This window comes from Procambarus clarkii, chromosome 7 (genome assembly GCF_040958095.1).
Source record: "Procambarus clarkii isolate CNS0578487 chromosome 7, FALCON_Pclarkii_2.0, whole genome shotgun sequence".
Classification (NCBI taxonomy): Eukaryota; Metazoa; Arthropoda; class Malacostraca; order Decapoda; family Cambaridae; genus Procambarus; species Procambarus clarkii.
This window is the reverse complement of record NC_091156.1, coordinates 13,395,728-13,421,381: the sequence shown is the minus strand read 5'-3', so window position 1 is coordinate 13,421,381 and position 25,654 is coordinate 13,395,728. Positions and strand designations below refer to the sequence as shown.

Sequence of the window (25,654 nt, the reverse complement as noted above, 5' to 3'; positions counted from 1 at the left end):
GCTCCATCCCCCTAACCCTTTTAATCTTAATTAAGGAACATTAGGGGGATGATTAACTAATCATCCCCCTAAAAATCCCGGGGCATATTCTCCCATATACGTCCCCAAAAACGTATATTCCAACATCGGAAAATAAGCACATGGAGCTCCAAAGGCAAACCAAAAAAAAGACCCCCCAAAAAAAATTACCATTTGGAAATAAATTTATAGTGGTACTGTGACCTCCGTCCCCTCGGCTCCTTGTGACTGTCTTCGCTCTCATTGATTCCACGATATAGCACTCCACTTCCCGCAGGGATTTGCATAATGCAGGCTGATTATGCCACCGTTCCACGCTTGCTACAGCTGCCTCAGATGCTGACAGCCCGAAAGCTCCTTTGTTCAAATGTCCCTCGTGACAAGGTCTTTCAGCTTCTTGGAGGGAAATGACGCATGGGTTTGACGTCCAGGGGGCGGGTAGGGGCACTTTGTGGTTGACGTCCAGGGGGCGGATAGGAACACTTGTTTGTGGTTGACGTCCAGGGGGCGGGTAGGAGCACTTGTTTGTGGTTGACGTCCAGGGGGCGGGTAGGAGCACTTTGTGGTTGACGTCCAGGGGGCGGGTAGGAACACTTGTTTGTGGTTGACGTCCAGGGGGCGGGTAGGAGCACTTTGTGGTTGACGTCCAGGGGGCGGATAGGAACACTTGTTTGTGGTTGACGTCCAGGGGGCGGATAGGAACACTTGTTTGTGGTTGACGTCCAGGGGGCGGATAGGAACACTTGTTTGTGGTTGACGTCCAGGGGGCGGGTAGGAGCACTTGTTTGTGGTTGATGTCCAGAGGGCGGGTAGAAGGACTTGTTTGTGGTTGATGTCCAGGGGGCGGGTAGGAGCACTTGTTTGTGGTTGATGTCCAGGGGGCGGGTAGGAGCACTTGTTTGTGGTTGATGTCCAGGGGGCGGGTAGGAGCACTTGTTTGTGGTTGATGTCCAGGGGGCGGGTAGAAGGACTTGTTTGTGGTTGATGTCCAGGGGGCGGGTAGAAGGACTTGTTTGTGGTTGACGTCCAGGGGGCGGGTAGGAGCACTTGTTTGTGGTTGATGTCCAGGGGGCGGGTAGGAGCACTTGTTTGTGGTTGATGTCCAGGGGGCGGGTAGGAGCACTTGTTTGTGGTTGATGTCCAGGGGGCGGGTAGGAGTACTTGTTTCTGGTTGACGTCCAGGGGGCGGGTAGGAGCACTTGTTTGTGGTTGATGTCCAGGGGGCGGGTAGAAGGACTTGTTTGTGGTTGACGTCCAGAGGGCGGGTAGGAGTACTTGTTTCTGGTTGACGTCCAGGGGGCGGGTAGGAGCACTTGTTTGTGGTTGATGTCCAGGGGGCGGGTAGGAGCACTTGTTTGTGGTTGATGTCCAGGGGGCGGGTAGGAGCACTTGTTTGTGGTTGATGTCCAGGGGGCGGGTAGAAGGACTTGTTTGTGGTTGATGTCCAGGGGGCGGGTAGAAGGACTTGTTTGTGGTTGATGTCCAGGGGGCGGGTAGAAGGACTTGTTTGTGGTTGACGTCCAGGGGGCGGGTAGGAGCACTTGTTTGTGGTTGATGTCCAGGGGGCGGGTAGGAGCACTTGTTTGTGGTTGACGTCCAGGGGGCGGGTAGGAGTACTTGTTTCTGGTTGACGTCCAGGGGGCGGGTAGAAGGACTTGTTTGTGGTTGACGTCCAGGGGGCGGGTAGGAGCACTTGTTTGTGGTTGACGTCCAGGGGGCGGGTAGGAGCACTTGTTTGTGGTTGACGTCCAGGGGGCGGGTAGGGGACAAATGTTCAAGAAAAACTCTCCCAACACCAAAAGAAGAATCCTTGAGTCAAATTGCGCCTATGGCTTTGCATTCCCACTTAGTGATTATCAGCAACAACGATCTCAATATATAGACAAGACGACTATCTCTAATGCATAACTGAAATGAATTAGGCAGTAATGTGGTAGAGGCAGACTCCATACATAATTTCAAATGTAGATTTGATAGAGCCCAGTAGGCTCAGGAATCTATACACCAGTTGATGGACAGTGGAGAAGCGGGACCAAAGAGCCAAAGTTCAACTCCCCGCCAGCAAAACTAGAAGAGTACTAGTGAGTACATCTCTTTAAAAGCCAGCTTATTCTTAGGTACATCCTACCACCCTCAACTCTGAGGCAAAGCTCCCACATTAACACACACGTGATGTCCCAGCTGACATGGACTGCATGTCGACTGGGGGCGACATCCTCACGTCACCTAACATGATTTAATATAATGTAACTTATAATAATTTATATCCCCTTCCTTCATGCCTCCGAATATGTTGACAGACACAGCGAAAAGCGTGATTTATCTCGTCACATCAAGCCCAATAAAACTGCATATTTAACATTGTAAGAGTCTGTCTTCCTTAGTGAAGAGGAAGACTTGGGAAATATATAGAGAATGTTCAGCCCATCATCCTGTTTTGTTAGTACTTGTAGTGGTGGTGAGGGGAGGGAGGGAGTTATCAGGGGAAAAGCGCCAAGCAATTACGACTATATAGCACTTAGAAGGAATCAGGATTTGGGATGGGACGGGGGGAAGGAATGGTGCCCAACCACTTGGACGGTCGGGGGATTGAACGCCGACCTGCATGAAGCGAGACCGTCGCTCTACCGTGAGGTTGTGAGGCTGTGAGGACCATAGTACATATATCGACGTTCAGCACAATTAGAAAGTTGAAATTGGAAATATTAAATTTGGACAGACCGGAAAAAAATTTCTATTTGTGTTTCAAATCCAAACTAAACTAACCTAACCTTCCTAGGCCTAATACCCACTGAGGCCTAATACACACTGAGGCCTAATACACACTGAGGCCTAATACACACAGAGGCCTAATACACACTGAGGCCTAATACACACTGAGGCCTAATACACACTGAGGCCTAATACACACTGAGGCCTAATACACACTGAGGCCTAATACACACTGAGGCCTAATACACACTGAGGCCTAATACACACTGAGGCCTAATACACACTGAGGCCTAATACACACAGAGGCCTAATACACACTGAGGCCTAATACACACTGAGGCCTAATACACACTGAGGCCTAATACACACTGAGGCCTAATACACACTGAGGCCTAATACACACAGAGGCCTAATACACACTGAGGCCTAATACACACTGAGGCCTAATACACACTGAGGCCTAATACACACTGAGGCCTAATACACACTGAGGCCTAATACACACAGAGGCCTAATACACACTGAGGCCTAATACACACTGAGGCCTAATACACACTGAGGCCTAATACACACTGAGGCCTAATACCCACAGAGGCCTAATACACACTGAGGCCTAATACACACTGAGGCCTAATACACACTGAGGCCTAATACACACTGAGGCCTAATACACACTGAGGCCTAATACACACTGAGGCCTAATACACACTGAGGCCTAATACACACTGAGGCCTAATACACACAGAGGCCTAATACACACTGAGGCCTAATACACACTGAGGCCTAATACACACTGAGGCCTAATACACACTGAGGCCTAATACACACTGAGGCCTAATACACACTGAGGCCTAATACCCACAGAGGCCTAATACACACTGAGGCCTAATACACACTGAGGCCTAATACACACTGAGGCCTAATACACACTGAGGCCTAATACACACTGAGGCCTAATATAATACACATGTGTGCTTCACTAGGCCTAGGAATATTTAAGTTTGTATTTTGGCTTCATTTTTTTCGGACTCTTTTTTTTAAAGTGAATAGTACAAAATTCCACTATCTAATTCCTTAGTACATCAAACGTGTGTACTATATGGCACATACCTGGGTGTTAGTCAGCTGTCACGGGCTGCTTCCTGGGGGTGGAGGCCTGGTCGAGGACCGGGCCGCGGGGACACTAAAGCCCCGAAATCATCTCAAGATAACCTCAAGATAGTTACACAACGTACTATCTAAACCTGAGGCTGGGTTGGACGATTCGTGGTAGAGTCATTAGCCTAGGTAGTTCCCTAACCTAAGGTTGATGAAGAGGTGTATTAACTCCAGTGTTAGGCTGGCTTTTAAGGTAGGTCTCGGGAGTCGTCTCATTATAACGAGATCTTTCCCGCCAAACAAACACACACTGAAACTACAACGTTGGTACAACGTTCGAACAAGTTTTAACACCTCCTAACCAGTTATAACAACCAATATAGCAAGTTGTAACAACGTTCTAATACGTCATAAACACGTTAAGCCAAGATGTAACAACTTTATTACAAGTTGTAACAAGCGTAAAATAGAGACAGTTTCGGTTTGTGTTTCCAGGGTTCCAGCTTGCTGCTGGTGATTGCCGACGACTTCCTGGAGCTCCCTGGTGATCCTCCCACTGCTTAGTTGGCTTCAGGATTCCCGCCAGAGATGTTGTCAGGCCGTGATTGGGTGTCGTCAACCTGTGAAGACATGTTTCAAGATCTGTCTCCAGGCTATGAAGGTCTGTTTTCAGTTTGTGACGATCTGTTTCCAGGCTGAAATGATCTGTTTCCAGGCTGAAAAGATCTGTTTCCAGGCTATGATGATCATTTTCCAGGCTGTAAAGATCTGTTTTCAGTCTGTGACGATCTGTTTCCAGGCTGAAAAGATCTGTTTCTTGGCTGTGAAGATCTGTTTCCAGGCCCTGAAAATGTGCTTCCAGGCCCCGAAGATATGCTTCCAGCTCTGAAATTGTGTTTCCGGACGTAAAAAAAATTCAACACACATATATATATAAGTACACACAGAAATCACAATAGCGTGAAGCATCAAATGAAAGGCAGCGTCTGGGATCCTCTCGAACGTAGATTCGAACCCTCGTCACAGCCCTTGGGGATTTGTTCTTTATATACTAAGTATATTCCATTAACTCAGTAACTGACAAAGTAAATTTATATCAAAGTCATACCGCAATCCCAGACCTGTATTTAGTACACAGAAGGTCTTGACAGATCTCTCGTCTCAAGGAATATATTATTATATTCGAACACATTATTAGCGTGAAGTCCAACTAGTGTTTTCATGAAGATAAACTGGTGTCAGTACGTCTGGCGACCTGATTATATATATATATATATATATATATATATATATATATATATATATATATATATATATATATATATATATATATATATATATATATATATCGTACCTAGTAGCCAGAACGCACTTCTTAGCCTACTATGCAAGGCCTGATTTGCCTAATAAGCCAGGTTTTCATGAATTAATGTTTTTTCGACTACCTAACCTACCTAACCTAACCTAACCTAACTTTTTCGGCTACCTAACTTAACCTAACCTATAAAGATAGGTTAGGTTAGGTTAGGGTTGGTTAGGTTCGGTCATATATCTACGTTAATTTTAACTCAAATAAAAAAATTGACCTCATACATAATGAAATGGGTAGCTTTATCATTTCATAAGAAAAAAATAGAGAAAATAAATTAATTCAGGAAAACTTGGCTAATTAGGGAAATCGGGCCTTGCATAGTAGGCAGAGAAGTGCGTTCTGGCTACTAGGTACGACATATATATATATATATATATATATATATATATATATATATATATATATATATATATATATATATATATATATATATATATATATATATATATATCGAGAGGGCTGTCAGGCTAGTCGCTGCTCTCTCGGGACAAGCGGACAGGCGGTAGCAATGAAAATAGAGATGGATGAACAACAGGCAGGTCGGAAGAGATTGATAGCGACGTGGAGACAGATTTTCAGGTGAGAAATACTTTTATTTTAGCGTCAGAGTTGCAGAATATATAACAAGCAGATAACCAATAACTTCCAAAAAATAATATATATATATATATATATATATATATATATATATATATATATATATATATATATATATATATATATACATATATATATATATATATATATATATATATATATATATATATATATATATATATATATATATATATATATATATATGTCGTACCTAGTAGCCAGAACTCACTTCTCAGCCTACTATGCAAGGCCCAATTTGCCTAATAAGCCAAGTTTTACTGAATTAATATATTTTTTCTAATTTTTTTCTTATGAAATGATAAAACTACCCATTTCATTATGTATGAGGTCAATTTTTTTTTATTGGAGTTAAAATTAACGTAAATATATGACCGAAGCTAACCAACCCTACCTAACCTAACCTAACCTATCTTTATAGGTTAGGTTAGGTTAGGTAGCCGAAAACGTTAGGTTAGGTTAGATTAGGTAGGTTAGGTAGTCGAAAAAACATTAATTCATGAAAACTAGGCATATTAGGCAAATCGGGCCTTGCATAGTAGGCTGAGAAGTGAGTTCTGGCTACTAGGTACGACATATATATATATATATATATATATATATTATGAAATATGAAGCTGTAACCCAAGCCCCAACGTGGGATTTTCATGAAATCAGACGAAGATTTTTAATTTCAGACGAAAGTCTGAAATTAAATCGAGAAGGGGACGTCAGTTGGGTTTCTTCGCTCACTCTAGAACGATGAACTGGTTAGTGGTGAGAATAGCTCGATAAAATAGATATAAATATTCCAAACAGACAAAGATATAGTGATAAATATAGATAGAGAGCTAAAGAAATAGAGATTGAAAGAGAGAGAGAGATACAGACAGCCAAACCCTGTCAAAGCCGGATAGTCCCTTAATACATATAAACAGAGAAATACCTACGTTCAATAAGTATGTAACACAATAACAGTTGGGCATTTTCATTTTAAAATGACGTAAACAACGAAGAAATTACTTTATTCTGGAACAATGATTTAAAGTGATAACCCATATCTACAACTTAGCTTGGTGAAGCTTTGTTCAAATGCTTACTCACACTCAGGGAAAGGTAGAATGAGACGGTGAAATAAAGTGTGCTATTGAAACAACCTACGACAATACCCTGTCGTAGCTCAGTCGATTAAGGCAGCTTCTGGGATGCTCTCGGACGTAGGTTCGAATCCTCGTCACGGCCCTTGTGGATTTGTTCATTTAACCTATACAGTTTAGTAAATGGAAGCCCCGTGGAGTGAAATATGGTAAGAGACAGCAGGCAACGCCTGTGTGAAACTATGCCAAGTGAATGGCAATATTTGACATTGCATATTGTCAGTGCTGGCAAACATTGCATGCGGCCGCAGTCTAATTGCCATGCAGGACGCCTGAATAATGCCATGTTGCTGGGGGCCCTCGAGCAAGGCTCGGTAATCCGATTAATATTCAGTTTATGGCTAATGAATATATGATTGCAGCGTTGATGACATTACTCAAGCACACACTTTCCTACCTATAATCCGATGTTGTTCGTGGTGAGACAAAAACGGATATACGGCAAGTTTCGCGAACGTTCAAAATAGGGATGAATTCTTAGTTCATTGTGATGATTATAGGGTGATGACTTGTCATACTCCCCTAGACGTTATTGGTGGGAAAACTGTGTCGTACGTCGGTTTGAGTGACGGAATACGACTACAATTTCTGGCTTGCATCGTGATGTTAGTTCGCTGAGGAACGCAGGATGCGAGTCGTCTCTCTCGCTGGTAACGGAGACAAAATGCGGCATATTTAGTTTTATGTTATTATTTCCTTTAATCGTTTATATTTAAGATATCCCTTGTAGTGAAGCCTTTTTACTTGTTTAATTATACAGCTTCCCCGGGTGTCATCTTAAGACTAAATGCTTCGTTCACAACTGTTTTGTTTAGATTCATGTATTAGGCCTTACTTAAACTAACTTAAATTAACCAAAATTAACGTATTTTTGCTTAACTTATCCTAAACAAGCCTATTTTAACCTAACTTAATCTTCATAACCCAATTTATCTATGTAATCCAAGCCTAACTAATACTGATCAAACTTAATGTCTTATTAAAGTAACTAATTGACCAATCTTAACATAAGCTAATTAATTCTTCACTGAAATCACATTATCGTGATAAATCACGCTGGCACAAGGGCGGACCAATACCCAGGTGCATAGGTTCGAGACTTCGCCACGGCTCCTGTCGATTTTCTCATTCTTCACCTACGTTAATAACCCACTTCACGTAACCTAATACCCGGAAGATGAGCTGTAGTTAACATTGACTGGTAGTACTATCTCCAGGAAGCCACGGACCCCATCCCCAGATCTCCAGTATCAGTTATTGATACAGATAATAGCTCCAAAGAGCCTCCGCTTACGGGCTCACCATAGCCCGTGCTACTTGGAAAACTTTTTGTTCTGAGTAGCTGAATCTATAACAACAACAACATGTTATCTCCAAGCTCCTTGACATCCACACGCTCACCCAAACCCGTTCGTTCTTATGAGTCAACCGCTGTCAAGTATGTAGTTGATTTAATTACTGTCAACTATGTAGTTGAGTCAATCACTGTCAACTATGTAGTTGGGTCAATCACTGTCAAGTATGTAGTTGAGTCAATCACTGTCAACTATGTAGTTGAGTCAACCACTGTCAACTAAGTAGTTGAGTCAACCACTGTCAACAAAGTAGTGACCCGCTTCCAGCAAACAACGTCTTTGTTCGCTGGCCAAGTTATGGTCCCCCGTGTCGTCGCCTGTTTGAAAAACTTCCAATTTACTGCTCCGCAACGCTGCCATTAATTCTTGGTGATAACTTGATGGGTTCTTATTTGTTACGAATTTAAGAGTTCTTGAAAGATTCTGACGTTATGGGTCTTCAAACTTGTATGTTTAACAGATATAAGTTGATGAAGGTATTTTAAATTGTGTTGTTTACATATAATTTGTTAAAAGATAAATTATAGTATTTAAAGATAACTTGAGACTATATGATAATTTTATTAGTTTATTTGTTTGTCAATTTAGTGCTCGTTAATAATGAGTTATTAATTATAAACAAATCCACAAGGGCTGTGATGAGGGATCGAACCAATGCACGGGATGTTCCCAGATGCGCCTAATATATATATATATCAAGTTATTGGGATTTCTGTGTGTATTATTAATATTTTTGTATAGAATAACTTCTTGTATATCTATATGTTGTAACTGACATTGTTATTAATTCTCAAATCTCAGTTATTGAAGCAGATTGGACGTAGACTATTTATCGCCTCACTATTCCTCTTCCTCATAAGACATGTTCAATATAATTATTTCTTCATGGCTACCTTTTCTCCTTCACCTCATGTTTCTCGTTCTTCATTCTCACTATCACTAGTTTTTTTACATTATTCACGCCAACTCATCCCACCAGCCTTTTTTTTTTTTTTATTAATACATGAGGTACATCTGCATTAGTGCAGCTACCCTAGACTATATGAAGTGGAGTACAGTGTGTCTAAAAAGCTAACTAGGTGATGCTAAAAAATCCCCATCACACAGGATGGTTAGTCATACAGAGGCATGTGATAAGCAGTCTGCACTGGCAGACTCCGGATGCATTTTGAGGATATCATCAACACAAGAGTGAATAAGGTAGCAGTGGTAATAAAAGTCCCCATCTCGCAGGATGGTTAGTCATACAGAGCCATGTGTTTAGTAGCCTGCACTGGCAAATTTTGGTTACACTGTGAGGATATCTTCAAGAATACGAGAGTGAATAAAGTAATTGCAAAGCTCCAGGTACCTCATGCCAACTGGTCTGAAAGGTCTAATAACTGGGCATTCAGTGATGTAGTGCGGGAGATCGTGCCGTAGTTCCTGCTCACAGAGTTTGCAACTGGAGTGCTCAGGATTGGGAGACCCGTCACCTGCAGCCACCTGCCACAGGTAACGGTAACCCAACCTGATTCTTGCAACCACTGTGACGCACAGAATTAAAAAAATGTTAAAACTCTATGGACTTGAAACATAACATTTCATAACTGTCGACTTCATGTACAGGGTGTATAGGCAACCTGTCCTCATATAAAGAACTTTTATTTGTATGAGCGAAAAGGGAACTTTCGCTTTTCGTTCGTATGCGTTACATAAGACCAAAAATTGTCGTACTAGAAAATGGAAGCGGCTCGCGAAAGTGACGTATTGTCCCGTTTTTTGCTTTGGGTCCTCTGGTAGGTTAGGAGAGGACACTTTAAATTCTTGACGTTGGGGAACCTTAGGAGGACGGGGTGGCATAGGGGCCGAACCGCCTTCAAGGGGAATACTGAGGCCGACCCCTCCCCCTTCCCCCTTATAACGCTCCCTATACATTAACCAGTAATTCTTAAACATTCTATTTCAAGGATATAGTCAGTAGGAATGGCGCCACATCGCATAAAATTCGACCCTTACGCTCAATAGTGTTCCTCCAGGGAGAGAAAAAAATTATCAGGGGGAAAGCGTCAAGCTTCTACAACTGTATGGCACTGGGAAAGGGTCAGGATTAGGATTTGGGATGAGACGGAGGGGGAAGGAATGGTGCCCAACCACTTGGACGGTCAGCGGATTGAACGCCGACCTGCATGAAGTGAAACCGTTGCTCTATCATCCACCCAAAGTGGTTGATGCTCTCCAGAGGTACTCACACCTTTGGAATGTTGTGTCCCCCCAAACACGACATTCATACTTAGGCACAATATCTAGCTTCGGAGGCCTGGTCGACGACCGGGCCGCGGGGACGCTAAGCCCCGGAAGCACCTCAAAGTAACCTCAGTGATCGTCATTGTAGAGTATTTAACCCGAACAAACGTGTTTAGCTAAAAAATAAAGATTGGCATTTTTCACACCAGCTGCTCTCGGTTTTTCAACATGAACTGGGAACCTCATTTTTAATGGGAAGCGATTAACCGGTTAGTGCGGACATTTGCCCGCTGAGAGAGAGTTGTTCTCCACCCTCCACAATATATAAAGTGGACCAGTAGCGGCTGTCTGCTGGGGTTAGAGACGCCTTAATACTGAATCACCAATAAAGTCTCCAGCAGACATTTTTATGAGGCCAAAGGTCACGGGTGGTGGTCAGTAACCTCATAAATATGTGAGCAAAATAGAATGGGATAAGGGAACATAAATAATACATTATTTTTTTCAGATTTGCGAATCTTTGAATGTTACGAAGAACTCGGGTAAGTTATGCGATGTTAAATCTATATCACGTGATGCAAAATTATTGTCAAAATGTTCATTTAGTATTTTCATTATCAATAAAAAAACAGTTCAGTTGTAACATTTTGCTTTATCTCATAGATAAAGCAAAATTTCATAACCACATCCATTGAACATTTTTTTTAATACCAACTGAGTTCAGGGTTATATATTCCCTATCACGTTTTCTATGCCGTTATTATTCCTCAGTTTTCTATCACTATATCCAAAAGACATTTTTTTTTTATATAGATATCTCTATATTTGGCTATAGATATCTCTAGATATTTGGATATCTCTCACTACTCGTGTCTCCAGTTGCCACAGCGTCTCCGCCAGCCAAAATTCTCGCCCTCTAAGTGTCACTTAAGATGATCAGTTACGACGTCTTACCAAGATCATCAAAATGTTCTCTTTGGCAATGGTTATGTGATAATGGTCACCATATCTTCGAGTGTCGTAAGGCTGTGGCCGGGAGGTAGTGCTTACAGCCATGTTGGTGATGGTGACGGGTTGTTGAATATGGTGATGAATGTGTGGGGTTGTTGAATATGGTGATTGGTTTGTGGTTGAAACTTATGATTAAGATCAACAATATCACCAGAGCGAGCATGCCTTAAAATACCTAGAAACAATTTAACAAATTTTCAACTTCCAAGAAAATACGACGAATGAAGCATTTGAGATACAAGATTCAGATCTTAATTAAATATTTAGAATATGAGCTTAAATCATGTTAAATCACGTATTAAAATCAATTCTTCTCTCTTCATATTCATGTAGCAATATTCCTCATTTTCTGCATTACAACTCATGCGTTGGGCGTGTTTGGTCGCCAGGTAATTGTTTGCTGAGGACAGGTCAGCAAACATTTGCTTTGATCAAAGCAAAATCACCTCGAAAACTTATCACATTTTCTCATAAAACCAGACTTCGAGGCTTGAGTCTTGGAGATGCCAAACTAGTTGCTTGATATTGAGTATGATTAATTGGAAATCGGATAACTTTGCGCATATATTAGCGGAGAAATGCCTCGGGGAAGGGGAGATGATTAAAAGAAATGAGGCAATACATTAACGAGAAAAGAAATGGGTTCTATTGAAACAATGAATGTATCGGAAAGCGATGGGAGAAAAACTGACAGATGGAGTGAGATAAAACGAGGCGTCATTTGGGTTTAATTCCCTCACATAAAAGTATATATAAACCCCCCTTCAAGCTTTACAGAACCAGCCTCAGACAATCTGTTAGAACTTTAATATGCATCACCACAAACACTTTATTGACTTTTGGTTAATCATGAATAGCATTCTCCCACTTTACTGCCCTGGCATAAGGTTAGTCATGATTAACCAACCATTACCCCTTCGAACTCTACACATAATGATTACACATAACCATTATGTGTAGAGATCTCTACACATAACATAATGGTTATGTGGACAGATCGAGGAAAATCTTGAAATGTAAAAAAATGTTGGAGATCAATTATGAAGACAAATTTACATGCCAATCTAGGGTCAGGCGTCATCTAGACACAGAAGAGATGACAAACACTCTATAATTCAGAAATTAGATCGATCAATGCATTTCCACCACTAATGTTGGGATTTTTGTCCACTGACATTTTTTTTTTTTCACTCGTTGATAATAATTCAAGTCAGGGGCCAAGATTCTAATGAGTTAAACTTTATCCTCTCGACCCAATGTGACATATGCATACTCTCCAACACCAAACGAGATGTTGCTGGCAAAAGTTATGTGTCTTATGTATGTTATGTGTGTTTAAGAGATGCTGCTGGTATATATGTGTGTGTGTATGTGTTTAAGTCCACAATAAGTATATCCTATACACTCGCTGCCATACAACTTCCCCTCCTCAAGCATAAAAGACCAAACAACAGGTCCAACATGTGTCAACTAGACACATGTTCCCTTCACACGAACATAACAGTTTAAACTATTGTTTCGTTCAAAATAAAGTAAATTTTGTAACTTGTTTTGGCAACACTTTAGGATACAAAATATACAACAATTCAAACATCTCGTAAATAATTAACTAATAAGGAAATATTCTTTTCAATAAATTTCCAACATACAAGCTACGAATAAAATGAGAATCAGGTTTTCAATAACTAATAAGTGGTGTATAAAACAGCGAATAATAATAATAATAATAATAATAATAATAATAATAATAATAATAATAATAATACGAAAATTAGTTGAAACCATGAGGAGGATTCGAACCTGAACCATGGGTATTCCTGATCCCACGCCTTGAGCCATTAGCATGTTGTGGTTCAGTGGTTTAATATAAGGCGTGGGCTTTGGAATGCAGCCCGTCCTCGCATACAAAGATCCAAGCTCGTTAATCCAGCCGCCAAACCCCCCTGTTTATGAAAGAAAAACAGTTTACCCACAACTCACATCTGATGATGTCCGAATACTTTCGGAACAAGTGCTTAGCTCACGTCCTCTGTTCGAATCACAATTGCCTAACTATACATAGAATTCGTATGTATAATAATATTAATTTATATATGAGAATAAACCAATTTTTGATACATTGATAAAATTTACGTATGCTTCTGGGGAAGACGGCCGCTGTTTTAAACTGCCTAGTGTGAAGACGGGTTGCGGAATACCCATAGTGTAGGGTCGAATCATCCTCATGGGTTCAACTGATTCATTGATATATCATGTTGATTTCTTTGTGCGAATAATAATAATAAAACAGAGTACAGACTCACTGAGAATCTCTTTCGATTAAATGCTCCCCCTTGCGTCTTGGGATAATATTATGGTTGGTACACTGAGTGTTCCAACCATAAGAACACTGAGAGTGTTCCGGCTACTTCCTTGGGATGTGTAACAAAAAGGAGGCCTGGTCGAGGACCGGAGCCACGGGGCCGCTAAGCCCCAAAATCATCTCAAAATAACCTCACGACAACACAGTATTCCAGAGGAGAGCATGGAACACTCTCAGTGTTCCATACTCTCCTCTGCATGCTAAATGCAGCTCAGTGTTAGGCCAAGGGAGGTAGGGCTCGCTTGGACGAAAGAGAGAGAGAGCGAGAAAGATGTGAGAACATTCTTCTGTTCTCTAGGAAGTTCCTCTAGCTCCGTAAAAGGAAGGGGGGGGGGGGCACGTAATATCTCGCCTGCGACTCTCAGCAGTGACAAACTGAGTCAGAACAGTGACCAGGTGTAAACAACGGACACGGACCTGACGTGAAACAAGTGTAAAAAAAAAATTGTGTACTAAATGACAGAAATTAGACACGAGCCAAGTGTAAACAAAGGTGTACGAGTTGACACGGGCTTCACATAATGCAGCTGGTGTACAAAACTGTGGACGAGCTCACTTGACACACTGGACCCCACCTCTTCCCCCACTCCACACTCCCCACCGCCTCCCCATACATGCTGCTGGCTGATGAAGTTCAGCTTCTCCCGTTGTGCCAATGAGGAGCACACGAATATATTCCTAAGTGTTTCCCACGCCTTGTGCTATTCACATCGAAACAAAACATTTTAAATGTGTATATATATATATATATATATATATATATATATATATATATATATATATATATATATATATATATATATATATATATATATATATATATATATAATTCGAAGGAGAATATAATAACTTCCTGAATACCACGTGACTAACTTTAGTGTACTGAAGTGTGTGTGTGTGTATATACGTCACCATTAATTATCCTTCTCGATACTGCATCGGGAAGCAGTAATCCAATATATCCAACTTCCCTGGATTTATTGGATTACGGAGGTGTGTTCTATTAGTCTCTCTTCTCAAACGTTTCGAAAAGAAATGAGTCATCTTGGGAAACGTTTTGGAAGAATCGTTTCTTGGGAAGATCCCGGGATCTTCCTAGAAACGAGAAGATTAAAAAAAAGTGAACTAAAGATGTCATTATGTGTCATCTTCCCATACCTAAGCGTAACATAATCTAACCTTTGAATTATATCCTATCCTAACTTAACCAAACGAAAATAGAGTTGTATATAATCTATACCTATGAAAATTGAATGTCCGTCTGACCAAAGTTAGAGGTTGCACACACTTGCTATTAGGCTCTTGCAATGTTGCATGGCGATGTGTGATTGTATTGGGGGTGTCATAGTGGGGGAAAGGGGAGTCGTAGTCGACCCCTATGTAGAATTGGCGCTTATTGCGACGACCATCAACTCCAATCAAGTCTGAAATGAGGAGTTTGGTTTTCAAGTTGTTCATCTACGTAGCAGTAGTAAAAGTAATGTTGTGGTTATGTTGTGTCTTTGATGGGTGCGTATATTGGCTGTTCTGAGAGAGAGAACGAGATGGGAAGAGAGAGAACGGGATGAAAGGAGGGAGAGAGAGAACGGAAGGGAGAGGTAATGGAGGGAGGTAAAGAGAGATGGGGAGAGAATGGGAAAACAGAGAGAGAGACGGACAGACTCGGGCACCACCAGATGCCTCCATCCACGTACAAGGTGTATAATGTCACTGTCATGACCTCGGTTTGTCTCCTGTGATGTTTTTCATTATACTGCAAGATTCGAAATTCACTGGGTCTTTATACACAGTCATGCGCCGGGGAATATCCTCACTACAAACTTGGTTTCATTTACTTAAATATGCTGACAATAATACCAGTCTTGGAGCCTCAGGGGGCCCCCCACAAAGCCGGAAATTTGCTGGTTATCAGAGTCCGCCGAGGTCCCCCGGGGTCCTCCCAGAATCTGAGATTTCTGGAATCGGCTTCAGGCTTAATGTTCAGAAGGAGGTGGTTGTGTGATGGGAGATTATTACAAAAATATTGGAACGTTGCTAATGGGGGGAGTGAAATCTTGCGGAGTTTGGTTGAATTTCGCTCACCGGTGACTGACATATTTACAGACATAGATCAGTTAGAAGAGTAGCGAAGGTCGACTGATTCAGCGTGATGCAAATGACTGTCTGCTGAAGAAAACAATGGAAAATATGTATTGTCGTGATCGCAGTATATCTGGTAATGGCAATTATTACTGATGAGTGAATAGTTTTATAATATTTTTATCAAGGCTTCTCTTGCACGCCGCTGCGCAGTTAATCATCGCTCGCCGCTGCGCAGTTAATCATCGCTCGCCGCTGCGCAGTTAATCATCGCTCGCCGCGCTTCTTCATGTTCGTATACTTTATTTAGCATTGTTGTATACCCGTGTTCAGAAGGAATATATATACATCAAGACAGGTATACCCCATTTTCTGTGTATTTAAACCTTTAGTCCTATCCACTATTGATGACTATACAGGACCAACTTGCAGGTCGGTCAGTTAAGCACTTGTGGTGGACCGGACAATTCTCCAGAGCTTGAAGGGCCTTGTAAAGCCCAACACCAAACCAACCAGTCCCATATGGTGGGGGAAAAGCCCGTAAATTTAGTTGGCAATGTTTGCCCGTCTGCCTGTCACGTTGAAACATGGTGCAGTCTGCCCACACACACACACACACACACACACACACACACACACACACACACACACACACACACATACACACACACACACACACACACACACACACACATATGGTTCTTTTGTGAAGTATTTTTCTATCTACCTTGAACTAGCTCCACCTGCCACTATGTGAATCCACACTGTCTGTGGTGGAACATAGTGTTCCTGCTAATGGACTGCCAACGCTCAACGTTGCGTTGGTAGAATGGACTACCAACTCTCAACTCAACTGCCTTGCAACATAGCTTCCCGTCTACTACTACGACATACGTCTACATACCTCCCGTCTACGACATGTAGGAGTAATGGGGATAGGGGAGAGGGAAGATGAGGGAATGAGAGGGAAAGGTAGGGAAAAAATAGTGGAAGGGTTGAGGAGTTCTGGGAGTGGAAAGAGAGACAAACTGTCCCGGGTACCGCCGGGTATCTCTTCCTAGTATTGTATAAACGATGAATACAGAATGATACACTGAACATATTACAGAAAACAGTTCTTACAAACACACAACATTTACTGATTCGGAAAAAAAAACCACATTTGGTTGTCAAGACATTCACATAACTTTTTGTCCTCTGACTTTAATATACCATTTAACTATAATTTTTTCCCCCCCGTAGCCCAACATTTTTGTCAACCCAAGATCATTCGGGATTATTTACAATACAATTGTGACTGAATTTGGAATATGTTTTCCAATATATATACGCGGGTATCAACACCAGAATGAAATTTAGGCTTTCCCAAAATTTGTTTGATGTCTGTAATTAAGGGCAGCTGTTCATAAAAGTTGGGGAAAAACAAGTAGTTTGTCGCTTACAGGTGCAGAAAACAAGTTAAAACAGAAAAGGTATGTTTGTGTGTGTGTGTGTGTGTGTGTTTGTGTGTGTGTGTGTGTGTGTGTGTGTGTGTGTGTTTGTGTGTGTGTGTGTGTGTGTGTATGTTTGTGTGTGTGTGTGTGTGTGTGTATGTTTGTGTGTGTGTGTGTGTGTGTGTATGTTTGTGTGTGTGTGTGTGTGTGTGTGTGTGTATGTTTGTGTGTGTGTGTGTGTGTGTGTATGTTTGTGTGTGTGTGTGTGTGTGTGTATGTTTGTGTGTGTGTGTGTGTGTGTATGTTTGTGTGTGTGTGTGTGTGTGTGTATGTTTGTGTGTGTGTGTGTGTGTGTATGTTTGTGTGTGTGTACTCACCTAATTGTACTCACCTAATTGTGCCTGCGGGGGTTGAGCTCTGGCTCTTTGGTCCCGCCTCTCAACCGTCAATCAACTGGTGTACAGATTCCTGAGCCTATTGGGATCTATCATATCTACATTTGAAACTGTGTATGGAGTCAGCCTCCACCACATCACTTCCTAATGCATTCCATTTACTAACTACTCTGACACTGAAAAAGTTCTTTCTAACGTCTCTGTGGCTCATTTGGGTACTCAGCTTCCACCTGTGTCCCCTTGTTCGCGTCCCACCAGTGTCGAATAGTTCATCCTTGTTTACCCGGTCGATTCCCCTGAGGATTTTGTAGGTTGTGATCATGTCCCCCCTTACTCTTCTGTCTTCCAGTGTCGTGAGGTGCATTTCCCGCAGCCTTTCCTCATAACTCATGCCTCTTAGTTCTGGGACTAGTCTAGTAGCATACCTTTGGACTTTTTCCAGCTTCGTCTTGTGCTTGACAAGGTACGGGCTCCATGCTGGGGCCGCATACTCCAGGATTGGTCTTACATATGTGGTGTACAAGATTCTGAATGATTCCTTACACAGGTTCCTGAACGCCGTTCTGATGTTAGCCAGCCTCGCATATGCCGCAGACGTTATTCTCTTTATGTGGGCTTCAGGAGACAGGTTTGGTGTGATATCAACTCCTAGATCTTTCTCTCTGTCTGTTTCATTAAGTACTTCATCTCCTATTCTGTATCCTGTGCCTGGCCTCCTGTTTCCACTGCCTAGTTTCATTACTTTGCATTTACTCGGGTTGAACTTCAACAGCCATTTGTTGGACCATTCACTCAGTCTATCCAGGTCATCTTGTAGCCTCCTACTATCATCCTCTGTTTCAATCCTCCTCATAATTTTTGCATCGTCGGCAAACATTGAGAGGAACGAATCTATACCCTCTGGGAGATCATTTACATATACCAGAAACAGTATAGGTCCAAGGACTGACCCCTGCGGGACTCCACTTGTGACGTCTCGCCAATCTGAGGCCTCACCCCTCACACAGACTCGTTGTCTCCTGTTTCTTAGGTATTCCTCTATCCACCGGAGTACCTTCCCTCTCACTCCAGCCTGCATCTCCAACTTTCGCACTAGCCTCTTGTGTGGTACTGTATCAAAGGCTTTCTGACAATCCAAAAATATGCAGTCTGCCCACCCTTCTCTTTCTTGCCTTATTTTTGTTGCCTGGTCGTAGAATTCAAGTAACCCTGTGAGGCAGGACCTGCCATCCCTGAACCCATGTTGATGCTGTGTTACAAAGTTCCTTCGCTCCAGATGCTCCACTAGTTTTTTTCGCACAATCTTCTCCATCAGCTTGCATGGTATGCAGGTTAGGGACACTGGCCTGTAGTTCAGTGCCTCCTGTCTATCCCCTTTCTTGTATATCGGGACTACGTTAGCTGCTTTCCAAATATCTGGCAGTTCCCCTGTTGCCAGTGATTTGTTATACACTATGGAGAGTGGTAGGCTCAGTTCTCTTGCTCCTTCCTTTAGAACCCAAGGGGAGATTCCATCTGGGCCTATAGCCTTCGTCACGTCCAACTCTAGTAAACACTTCCTTACTTCCCCACTGGTAATCTCAAACTCTTCCAGTGGTTCCTGGTTAGCTATTCCCTCACTTACCTCTGGAATTTCTCCTTGTTCTAAGGTGAAGACCTCCTGGAATTTCTTATTCAATTCCTCACACACTTCCTTGTCATTTGTAGTGAATCCTTCCGCCCCTATCCTTAATCTCATAACCTGTTCCTTTACTGTTGTTTTTCTCCTAATGTGGCTATGCAACAATTTAGGCTGAGTGTGTGTGTGTGTGTGTATGTGTGTGTGTGTGTGTGTGTGTGTGTGTGTATGTGTGTATGTTTGTGTGTGTGTGTGTGTGTATGTTTGTGTGTGTGTGTGATCTGTGCTGAAGGAAAACACCAACATGTTGACGCTTGTGTGTGTGTGTGTGTGTGTGTGTGTGTGTGTGTGTGTGTGTGTGTGTGTGTGTGTGTGTGTGTGTGTGTGTGTGTGTGTGTGTATGTGCTTGTTGCGGAGGTTGTGTTCGTGTATGTTTTGTGTGTGTACTCACCTAGTTCTCACCTAGTTGTGTTTGCGGGGGTTGAGCTCTGGCTCTTTGGTCCCGCCTCTCAACCGTCAATCAACAGGTGTACAGATTCCTGGGCCTATCGGGCTCTATCATATCTACACTTGAAACTGTGTATGGAGTCAGCCTCCACTTCATCTCTTCCTAATGCATTCCATTTGTCCACACACACACACACACACGCATGTGTGTGTGTGTGTGTGTGTGTGTGTGTGTGTGTGTGTGTGTGCTTCATCCATGAACAACGGCAACTTTCCAAAAATGCAGTTTAAGAAAGCTTGCAGTTTAGCTTTACTGATAGATTTAGTCATGCTTAGAAAAAATGTAATAAAATTCTATGTTCTGCTCATCCTCGTGGAAAACGTTTGGCATATTTTAGTTTTAGTTTTAGTTTTGTAGGTTTTCTGTGAAAATCTGTCAGACAAACTTCTTTATTACTTCGTTTCTGAAGCATACATGATTAATGCAATCTTAGGCAACTGACTGCTACCCTTAGGATGTTTTTCCCTTTTTAGGCTAGCTCCTTAGAGCAGATGATAGACCGACTGTCTCCCGTGTTAGAGGTCCGGTGTTCGAGGCTCCTAGTGCCCAAGTGAATGATATATATATATATATATATATATATATATATATATATATATATATATATATATATATATATATATATATATATATATATCCTTTAGGATTATATCGAGATCCACCCTTTTGATTGAAGCCCTACCCAGGATGCATCCTCGACATCAGTTGATTAACTCCCGGATACCTATTTACCGCAAGGTGAACAGAAGCATCAGTTGAAACAAAGGGGAGACCAACTATTTCTGTTCCGCGTAGGAATCAAACCTGGGATCCCCGATTGTGAGTCGAGAAGGAACCCAACTGTACACAGACACCCCCCCATTGTCACTTCAAACACAGGACGCCATACTCTAAATTATAATGTAAACAGATATTGAGCTCATCTCAAATTACTCATTTAAGCGCCAGTTAGCAGCAAACGAGACTTAAACAGCCTCTGGTTACACAACCTATCGCATAATACGTTGATTTGCTTTAACGGAATCGATCAATTCGTTACAAATTCGACGTATTAATCAATATTAAAGCCCCGTAATAAGGACGAGTTTTAGATGACAGCGTCGCTAGGTTTGGTGGGTTGATTGGGTTCGGCGCCCTGGTAACCCCTTACCCCCCCCTCAGGTGGTGGGTGTACCCCCCTGGAGCCAGCACTCACATCAACCCCCCCTCAGGAGGTATTTTGGGAAAAAATAATTACAAATTTAAGACCGTCCGCTACCGTCCAGTTGAGGCAGAAAATCCGGTAATGAAATTCCTCCGTGGGTGAGTCGAGCGCCCGTAGAGGCAAGTTAAGGTCCAGTACAGGCTTGTACAGGCAGGTTAGAGGTCCAGTGAAGACTCGTACAGGCTTAATAATAGGTCCTGTATGGCATATACAAGCCCATTGCAAGCCTAGTATACCCCCAGTGCAGAAACATGAGTCCAGTACAATGTAAATATACAATGCGTTTTTTCTGTATATATAATGCTCTCAGTACAAATACGAATCGCATGATTTGTGTTCTCATATGAATAATACTTATAACGTTATTAGTGTAACGGGAAATATTACTCTGCAAAGGTATATTACTGTGCGGTAAAGCTAAATAAAAAATTCTTAGTTCGCCAGGAAACTGTCTTAAAGAGCTCACCCTAAATTTTAAAAGCAGGGTCTAATATTAAATTTCCTCCTCCGGCACACGTGGAATAGGGAATAATGGGCCTCAAAGTTTTGAGTTAACCCAGAAAGTCTGTCACTTATTCAGCATTAGATGAATTTCAAACTACTTTTGGCCTTAGTTGTGTTAACTTGTGTTTGTGTGTGTGTCCCTTTCTTACTCTCGTACTTCAGCAGAGACAGAGACGAAGAGACAGAGTGAGAGAGAGAAATATGATTTACGAAGAAATTGAAGAATAGATATATTTCGGAATGTTGACTTGAAATTAGTCTTTTTACCTTTTGAGGCAAGCTTTATGCTCAAGAAAGTTATATCTGCCCTTGAAACCCGTCCTCACACTAGGCTGGTTAAAGCAGTGGCCCTCCTCCCCAGACGCACTCATCAGTTTTAACATACTGTGTATTTAAAATTGGTTTGTTCTCATATATAAATGAATATTATTATACAGAGAAACTCTACGTATAGTTAGGCGTAGGTTAGGTTAGGTTAGGTTAGGTTAGGTTAGGTTAGGTTAGGTTAGGTGTTTAGGTTAGGTTAGGTTAGGTTAGGCGTAGGTTAGTTTAGGTTAGGTTAGGTTAGGTTAGGTTAGGTTAGGTTAGGTTAGGTTAGGTTAGGTTAGGTTAGGTGTTTAGGTTTTGTTGGCGATTATTTGTATTTGAAGAACGTGGGTGAAGCATTTACAGAGTTGTGGTTCGAACAGAACACTTGTTCCGGAAGTGTTCGGATGTCATCAGTTGTGAGTCGTGTAAACCGCTTTTCTTTCATAAACAGGGGGTTTGGCGGCTGGATTAACGAGCTTGGATCTTTGTATGCGAGAACAGGTTGACCCTTGAGATGGCGTGGTTCATGAACCAAACTGACTCTAAGGTCATTACCATCGAATTGACTCTGTAACCAGCATCATCTGCAATTATCGGGACCCAAGAGCAAGCAAACAGGGAGGGGGGGAGAGAATTAGAGGTATAACGAGAGATCGCTTGTGTAGTTACAAGTCAACAAGGATGACCTGAGGTCAGATTCACGAAACAGTTACGCAAGCACTTACGAACCTGTACATCTTTTCTCAATCTCTGGCGGCCTTGTTTACAATTATTAAACAGTTAATGAGCCCCGAAGCACCAGGAGGCTGTTTATAACAATAACAACAGTTGATTGGGAAGTTTTCATGCTTGTAAACTGTTTATTAAATTTAACCAAAGCCGTCAAAGATTGAGGAAAGACGAACACGTTCGTAAGTGCTGGTGTAACTGCTTCGTGAACCTGGCCCCAGATATACCAACAATAACTCAAGGATCACCACCAGCCATGGCAACAAGGCACAGTCTCAGAACAACATCCGAAGACTAATTATTCCCCGCAGCGTGACGCCCGCTTGCGACGTGTCTTCTGGAAGGAGGTAATGAGCCTCATCTGTCATCCCAACAAGCACACAAGACACGCGTCCTCCCTAACAAATGTCAAAATAAAAGCTTGATATTAAACTTGTGACTAGCCTCTTGGTTCCTTCCCACAATGGTACCAGGATATTTTACTACCACTACTACCACTACACTCATAGTGTAGTGGTAGTAGTTATCGTAGTAGTTGTAACTGAGGAAGCAGCAGAAGGCTTGTTGACCCATGCGAGGCAGTTCCTACTTAAATCCAATCAAACACATATGTGTATATTCATTATCTTTCCTTGAAATAATGTGTTAGTCCCTCATTCATCATGTTACCAGGTAATCTGTTTCATAAATCAGCAACCCTGTTTCCCTCTCACTGGTTTCTTGCCAGTAATTGTACCCACTGTTCAAGACTCTCTAAGGAAGCTACTGCTCAAGAAGCAGTAACTTCTAAGGAAGCAATTCAGTATTCTGGCCAATGGTCACTATAAAACTGACTGACGAACAGAGAGAAAACCCATCAACATTGTTCTTGTATCACACTTGAAGCAAAACTGATCCACAAACTTTCAGACGACGATATTCTCTGATCCTGCAGCAGCTGCTACACTCTCAGCCGTCTGCTTATTGCCACTACTAAACACAATCAAAGAAACTTGGAGAATCAGACAGTGAAGTCTCTTACATCAATTCCCTCTCCACTCACATTCTATACTATTACAAAAATCATAAATTATGTAAAATGCTAAATTCGAAGGGAAAAGTAAGTTTTAACGCAATCTGCATAACATTCCACGGAAGGTGTTCCCCCCAAAATATGCTAAAACTGGACACCTTTGACATATACCCGTGTGACACTATGTATGCAAATTAGTTTTATGACGCTAAGAAAAACAGTAAATAAAAAACAGTAAATAAAATACAAGTCAATTTCCCGGAAGGGAAGCGAATTATCAGGGGAAAACGCCAAGCCATTACGACTATATAGCACTGGGAAGGGGTCAGGATAAGGATTTGGGATGGGACGGGGGGAAAGGAATGGTGCCCAACCACATGGACGGTCGGGGATTGAACGCTGAACTGCATGAAGCGAAACCGTCGCTGCATGTGATAACGTCGCAGATGGTGATGGTTTCTCGACTCACAATCTGGAATTCCGAGTTCGAATCCCGGCGGGACAGAAATGGTTGAACGCGTTTCCTACCACCTAATGCCGCTGTTCACGTAGCAGTAAATAGGTACCCAGGAGTTAGTCAGCTTGTTGGGGGGGGGGGGGGTTGCAGCCTGGGGAAGGGTCAGTAATTCGACCTTGATGGGGGAGCAACATTTATAGTGTTGTATCGCTACTCACAGCACCAGCATCATCACCATCACCACTACCTCCAGCATCATTATCCCCAGCATCACCACCACCCCCAGCATCACCGCTACCACCAACATCACCATCACAGTCACCATCTCCAATTCAATCTCATACTCTTCCCACCTCTGTTCAAATTCATCTCCCGCCTTATCTCTACTGATGCTGCCCCTCCATAGCACTGTTGCCAGGGGAGAGCACGTGACCATATCTGCCACAGCTGTTCCTCCACGCAGCTGCACCTCGAGTCATCTGTTCCTTGATGAAGCTGTACCTCGACCTAACTGTGACCTCCCCACAACTGTTCCTTGACACAGCTGTTCTTCAATATAGTCTATGATGCATCACTGATATGATGCTGAGGTCTCTGTGACCTGGTGTAGACCTGATGTAAGCATAGTATGCACCTCTCGGCTGGGCTGCTTCTGACATGCTGCTGAAATATTGCTGACCTGCTGCTGGCCTTCCTCTGGCCTGCTGACCTTTCTTCTGACTTGCGGACCTTACCTTCCTTTCACTTGTGACTAACCTACCCTTCTCTATCTTATACAATGAGTAGATAGGATACCCGGCAGGGCGCGGGTCTTGCTAACGCCTCTCTCTCAATCAACTCTTCTAGTCTCACTATCTTCCCCTTACCTCCCTCTCTCTCCTCCCCTCTTCTTTCTCTCCCTCTCCACACCTTTATCCCACTAATCTCTCTCTCTCTCTCTCTCTCTCTCTCTCTCTCTCTCTCTCTCTCTCTCTCTCTCTCTCTCTCTCTCTCACTCTCTCTCTCTCTCTCTGCCTCAGAAGATACATGCTGATAGTGGAGCATAGAGTAAGAGTGGTTTGTTTTATGTATTTCGATAAAAGCTGTAAGACTGTAACCCGAATGAATTCATGTTCATCGTTTTCAAACAAACCATGAAAATGCGCGGGTAAACGGCTTAAGTGAACGCCATAACTCTGCGGAAACCACAACCCAGATTTCATAACAAAATTCTTGAAAATCGCAGGAAGGATAGGGCCGCTGTCGAATGCTGACTAGCCCATGACATTCACATACTCCCTATTTTTCATCTTGGAAAATTGTATACGTGAGACTAGCCCCAAGCGTCTGTCCTATTTTGAACAGATAAACGGACGTATTAATAGTGGCTTTAGGCATTGTATGTACTAGCTCTATCTATCAATCTATCAAATTTTGTAAAATCTCTTGTATGTATGTACCTTACCTGAATAAACATTTATTTATTTATTATTTACATTTGTTTTCTAGATATTGATAAAAA

At 42.2% G+C, this 25,654-nt stretch overlaps 1 protein-coding gene across 1 annotated transcript; it reads right to left on the bottom strand.

Moving 5' to 3' along the window:
• Positions 1–381: 381 nt before the first annotated feature.
• Positions 382–11,588, bottom strand: LOC138357731 (uncharacterized). The gene is made up of 2 exons (XM_069314724.1): positions 11,487–11,588; positions 382–1,827 (listed from the first exon to the last, which is right to left on the bottom strand). Exons 1-2 carry the CDS (start codon positions 11,586–11,588, stop codon positions 382–384), a joined length of 1,548 nt encoding a protein of 515 aa, XP_069170825.1.
• Between the last annotated feature and the right edge of the window lie 14,066 nt (positions 11,589–25,654).

What these genes read in the sequence shown, in the direction of transcription:
- LOC138357731 (XM_069314724.1), bottom strand. Translation starts at nt 11,588, where the DNA reads ATGGCTGTAAGCACTACCTCCCGGCCACAGCCTTACGACACTCGAAGA. An exon ending in AGAACATTTTGATGATCTTG is followed by an intron (nt 1,828 to 11,486) that starts GTAAGACGTCGT and finishes ATTTGACTCAAG; the next exon opens with GATTCTTCTTTTGGTGTTGG.